Source organism: Schistocerca nitens, chromosome 6 (genome assembly GCF_023898315.1).
Source record: "Schistocerca nitens isolate TAMUIC-IGC-003100 chromosome 6, iqSchNite1.1, whole genome shotgun sequence".
Lineage (NCBI taxonomy): Eukaryota > Metazoa > Arthropoda > Insecta > Orthoptera > Acrididae > Schistocerca > Schistocerca nitens.
Genome location: NC_064619.1, coordinates 50936332 through 50942331, shown reverse-complemented (window position 1 = coordinate 50942331; position 6000 = coordinate 50936332). Strand labels below are relative to the sequence as shown.

Sequence of the window (6000 nt, the reverse complement as noted above, 5' to 3'; positions counted from 1 at the left end):
CGTGTCGTTAACTGGTATGTTGGGTACCACATGCAGTCCGCCGAGCGTCATACGAACACGCTGCGCTGTGTTGTTAAATTCAAATTACGCTCGAAAGTTTGCGACGTCGTGACGAATCACGTCGGATTGGTCACCAGTACGTCAGTTCCGCCGGAGCCATCCAATAGTGTGTGAGGTAGTATTAGAAAAACAAAGCAGACATTCAGTCAACATGGGCGCAAAAGGCGTAATTGTGTTCCCGCTTGGAAAACCAGCAAAACTTTTAAAATGGGCCGTGGAGGAAGGATCTTTCGTTTCTATAGGTCGTGTGCTACTATTTTACAACCTAAATGTAGATGCAGAGAAACCGACAGAACAAAAATTGAAGGCAAAGACCGTGGGTGTAATTCGAAAGCTGTTGGTGAAGGAAGGCGAAATAATCGAACCAGGGTATGTAACTTACTTAATTAATGTTGTAGCGTGGTGCCTTTCGTAATCTGTGGTTGAAATTCATATTTTCATTATTTTATATGCCGTAATACTTGTTACACTAGCAGTATTATTGAAAATTAATTGTCGTGGGAGCAAGGAAATCAGTGTCGTGAATGAGTAGCGAAGTGGCACGATGTAAACAATAACAACAACAAAAGCATCATTGTGTCGGCGTTAATGTTGATGTTAATCAGAACTGGCATGACTGACGTGATCAGCGTACGCTAAAGTTTACAATTTTAACTGGTTGCATTCGGAAATTAATTTGACTAGTGACCGAAATATTTATTGACACAACGAGTAAAATTATTCCCCGATACCGAGCGTTTCTCCACCAGTTGACTCTAAAAAAATTTAGAAGTATACTTAAATGCCTATAGTCATGCTGACAAAAAACATGAAGACATTAATCACTAATAATTAATTTGCATCTAACTATTAGTGGAATAGTTGTGAACAGCATTTCATAACAGTGGTAACTCGTACATTGTATTGTAGGCCTTAGCGTGAATTCCTTTTTAAGGTACATTTGAAATAAATTCTTGACATCGAGAATAATTAAAGAAATTGTTTGGTAAACTATCACAGTGGCTGTCATTGACCTATAAATATGCCTTCTCATTATTCCAATATTTGTGTATTACTAAATGGCGAGACAATTATTAGTATACATTCTGCTCTGTTTTCTTGTCATGGGCTATACATCATTCTTCAAGGAATTACCTCCCACATGAACATTCTCTTCGTTTGTTGTGGACTGCAGGCGCTGCAGGCTTGGATAGATTTGTCTGATTCAGCAACAACTTGGTTTCTGGATTTTGTTTTTACTAACTGTTCCATTTTTATTGCACAGATGAGTGTGAATATAGCTTTGACAATTTTGGCCCTGAACCATGGTCTCATAGTTCGAGTAGAGATATCATATCTTCATGTAGTAAACCATAGTATGCAAACCGTTCCTACATTTTTATTTAAGATTGAATGAATTCTTCAGTAAGACCTTTAAATAAAGTTGAAGGATTCATTCATACTCAAATTAAAACTAAAGACACGTCAGTGTCATCTATATCATTATCACTGATTCTCAAGTAGGCTTAGTCTTTGCTCTCGTCAGTATTTTCTGGCTTCGAGAATACTGGCATCAGCATTATTAAATATGTGCTTATTTCTAGGATACTGAGGTGTAGTCCACTACTGAAGTATAGGCAATCATTTTTTTGCATGGTATTAAAATGATGGACACACGCACATGTCCAAATATATATATGTCCATCATGTTAACACCATAAACCAAGTAATTAGTTTTACAGGTACGACAGAAATGACAGGTAAGATATTGCTTGACCAAGTTCCATTGTGTTGTCCTAGTACTTCATAAAGACAGTAAACAGGGAACGTTAAACTTAAAAGCAGATTGTTAATAGGGGGAGCAAAGTACAGCAATGAAAGTATTTTGCATCTAGTGTATACCCTTCGTTAAGAATTACCTTGCAGTTTTATGTATATACAGGATGTCCCAGGAGGTGTTGTCGATATTCAGGGATATGACATGAACAACCATTAGAAGCAAAAAAGTCTAGTGACCATTTGCTCTAAAATGCACAGCTTAAGAGTTATGAGCAGTTCATCTTTCAGGTTGTGAACTAAATCTCTTTTACTTCAGGATCTTTGCTTTCCATATTTTGAGAGGTGGTAGTATGGACCAAAACAAGAAAAAATATCCAGTAAATGTGGGCTCTAAAGTGCATACATTAAGAGCTATGAGCACTTGTTCGTCTTTGCTGCTGTGAAACTCATCTCTTCTACTGTACTATTTTGCTTCGAATGATCATTCCTTTTATGTGTAGCTCTAGACTCCTGAATATTGACTATTTCTGCCTGGACATCCTGTATAAGACTGGTATCTATTTATTTACATCTCTAGTTCCGTAGGACCAAATTGAGAACAAATCTCCAAGGTCATTGACCATGTCAGTACATGAAATTACAACATAAAAGTAATAACAAATAAAATAAAATGTTTATGGACCCAAAAAAAGTCAAGCCATAAGTTTAAGTAAACGCAATAAACAATATAACGTAGGCATCAGCTAAATTTTTCAAGGAACTCCTTGACGGAATAGGAGGAGTGACCCATGAGGAAACTCTTCAATTTCGATTTGAAAGCGTGTTGATTACTGCTAAGATTTTTGAATTCTTGTGGTAACTTATTGAAAATGGATGCAACAATATACTGCACACCTTTCTGCACAAGATTTAAGGAAGTGCTGCAGTCAAAATGCAGATTGGATTTCTGCCTAGTATTAACTGAGTGAAAGCTGCTAACTCTTGGGAATAAGCTGATACTGTTAACTAGAAATGACAGAAAAGAATATATATATATTGAGAGGCCAATGTGAGAATACCCAGGCTAGTGAACAGGAGTTGACATGAGGCTCGTGAACTGACACCATTTATCGCACAGACTGCTGAGAATGGGAAGAGTTATCCCAAAATACGAGGGCATTTCGAAAAGTAAAGATACAATGGCTCGCAGCCCTTAAATAGAACATTTATTTAGAAAAAGACAGTTACATCTTATTAACTGGATTATTTGTTATTTTTCAACATAATCACCCCTGTTATCCAAACATTTGTTAAGTTGGTGCACGAGCTTTTGTACCCCACAGTCATAGAAGGTTGCCGCCTGTTGTCGGAACCACATTTCAACTTTATCTTTGATCTCTTCATCATCGTGGAATGATTTTCCACCAAGATGTGACTTCAGGTAACGGAAGACATGGAAGTTGGTGGGCGCAAGGTCCGGGCTGTATGGCGAACGGTCCAATACGTCCCATTTGAATTGTCAGAATAGTGCTTTGGTTACGAACGCTGTGTGAGGCCGAGCGTTGTCATGAAGCAAGCGGACTTCACTTGTCAGCATCCCCCTGCGTTTGTTTTGAATTGGCCTTCGAAGACGTTTCAAAGTCTGGCAATATGCAGCAGCATTAATTGTCGTTCCAGGAGGCATAAATTCCAACAGAAGATTGCCTTGTCTGTCGCAAAAAACAGAAGCCATGGTTTTCTTCACTGAAATTGACGTTTTCCATTTCTTGGCTTTTGGTGAATTCAAATGGCACCATTGCATTGATTGTTGCTTGGATTCAGGTGTATGGTGATAAACCCACGTCTCATCACGTGTCACAATGTGATCAAGGAACTCATCACCTGCTTCAGCATAGCGTGTGAGGAAGCCGAGTGCAAAGCCCATCCTTTTCTTTTTGTGTTCCGTTAACAGTTTTGGAACCCAGCGCGCACACAATTTCCTGTACTCTAACTTGACAGTCACATCATCATAAAGAGTTGTCATTGACACGTCTGGTATGATCTGATGCAATCCTTTCAATGTGAGACATCTATTCGCATGAATTGCTTCCTCCGTTCTCCAAAGAAGGGCATCAAAGATCACAGATGGCCGACCTGTTCTTTGTTCGTCATGAACATTGGTCCTACCTTCAGAGAAATGACGACACAATTTCGTTACATTTTGTCGATTCATAATGTTCCCGTAAACAGAAACAATTTCTTTGTGAATATCTGCTGGTCACTGACCTTTTGCATGAAGAAAACATATGACTGAGCGCACTTCGCAGTTGGTGGGATTCTTAATCGGCGCAGCCATTTTAAAAGCGACCTACTCCAACCAGAAGCAATGTTCAACTGCCGAACGACTGCGAGGAGAAAGCTAACGGTTCAAGGTTAACACCAGAGTTGCCAACTTGCTCGCCAAAACTCTTCTGTTCCTTCGGCGTACGGTGTATCTTTACTTTCCGAAATACCCTCGTATAATACCATATGACATAAGTAATGAAAATAGGCAAAGTATATTAATTTTCACTGATTCCTGGGACTCCTGCCATTTGACCATACCGCCCCCCCCCCCCCCCCCTCAGACCCCATGTCACAGCCATTCTCAACACTGTGAATAATGACATTTTACTGTCTGTTGTTAAAGTAAGAGGTGAACCAATTGTGAGCTATTCCCTGTATTCCGTAATGGTCCAACTTCTGGAGCAATATTCTGTGACAAGCACAATCAAACTCCTTAGTTAAATAAAAAAATATGCCTAGCGTTCAAAATCTTTTGTTTACTCCATCCAGTGCCTCACAGAGAGAAGACAATATAGCCTTTACAGTTGTTAAATGACTACTGAAGCCGAACAGCACCTGTGATAGCAAATTATGTGATATAAAATGATCAATTATCCTTACATACACTGCCTTTTCAACAACTTTAGCAAACACTGATGGCATAGAAACAGGTTAAAATTGTCTACATTATCGATTTCTCCCTTTTTATAAAGCTGCTGTACTACTGAGTACTTTAATCGTTCAGCAAAATGACGATTATTAAAGGAAAAATTACAAATATGGGTAAGTACAGGGCTAACATGTGCAGCACAGTAATGTAATATTGTGCTAGGCTCTCCACCGTATCCATGATAGTCCTTAGTCTTCAGTTAATTATTGACTCAGTCTCCCCATTGTCAGTATCGCAGAGGAGTATTTCAGACATCAGTCTCGGAAACGCATTTTCCAAGAGAGTTGTAAGTTTCCCTGTAGAAACTAAGTTTTTATTTAATTTACCAGCAATGCTCAGAAAATGATTGTTAAATACTTACCACTAACAGAAATGTTTTTACTACGAACTGACTTTATATTGTCGATCTTGTGCTGCTGACCAGACACTTCCTTCACAACTGATCATGTAGTTTTAATTTTATCCTGTGACTTAGCTATTCTATTTGTGTACCAAATACTCTTTGCCTTCCTAATAACATTTTTAAGCATCTTACAATACTGTTTGCAGTGGGCTACTGTAGCGTGATTGTAACTACTTCTAACGTGATATGAGATCTCAGGCTTTCCCGGCGAATGTGCTGTATCCAAGATTCTCGGGTGTCCAGCCGGATCCGTTCGTCGAAGTTCCACGATATTTGAGCGGATAACCGTTCCGCCATCATCAGGTGGTACTGATGGAATGATCTGTCTGCGCTGTGTCCGTGGTATTTATGTCCGCGGGGAAAGATGGAAAACTACCCTTTCTTGATGTCCTAGTGGAACGTAGGTCTGATGGCTCACTGGGTCGCAGTGTGTACCGAAAGCCCACACACACTGACCTGTACCTACATGTGTCCAGCTGCCACCATCCGGCGCAGCTTAATCGAATGCTCAACACCTTGGTCCATAGAGCACACTCGATCTCTGATGAACAGACTTGACAACTGAGCTCAAACACCTGGAGACCGTGTTCCGCAAGAATGGGTATGGCAACCACCAAATCCAAAGGGCCTTCCGACAACAGAAGTGCAGCAAGAACCGAGATGAAGAACAACCCGAAGAAGAAAAGCAAGCTCTGGCCTTTCTGCCGTTTGCTGGCAATGTGTTGTCAAAAATAGGGAGACTGTTAAGGTGACACAAGATTGACACAGCCTTCCGGCCACCAGCAAAGATTCGTGACCTACTAGGAACAACAAAGGATGACGTAGG

General features: G+C 40.0%; 1 protein-coding gene across 1 annotated transcript in view; it reads left to right on the top strand.

The window, feature by feature from the left end:
• Window positions 1–200: 200 nt before the first annotated feature.
• LOC126262895 (RNA polymerase II subunit A C-terminal domain phosphatase) overlaps window positions 201–6000 on the top strand; it is an 86029-nt gene continuing 80229 nt past the window's right edge. The window contains exon 1 of the mRNA XM_049959790.1: window positions 201–429. Coding sequence (XP_049815747.1) covers window positions 212–429 — 218 coding nt within the window. The 5' untranslated portion in view covers window positions 201–211. The remainder of the gene's footprint in view (window positions 430–6000) is intronic.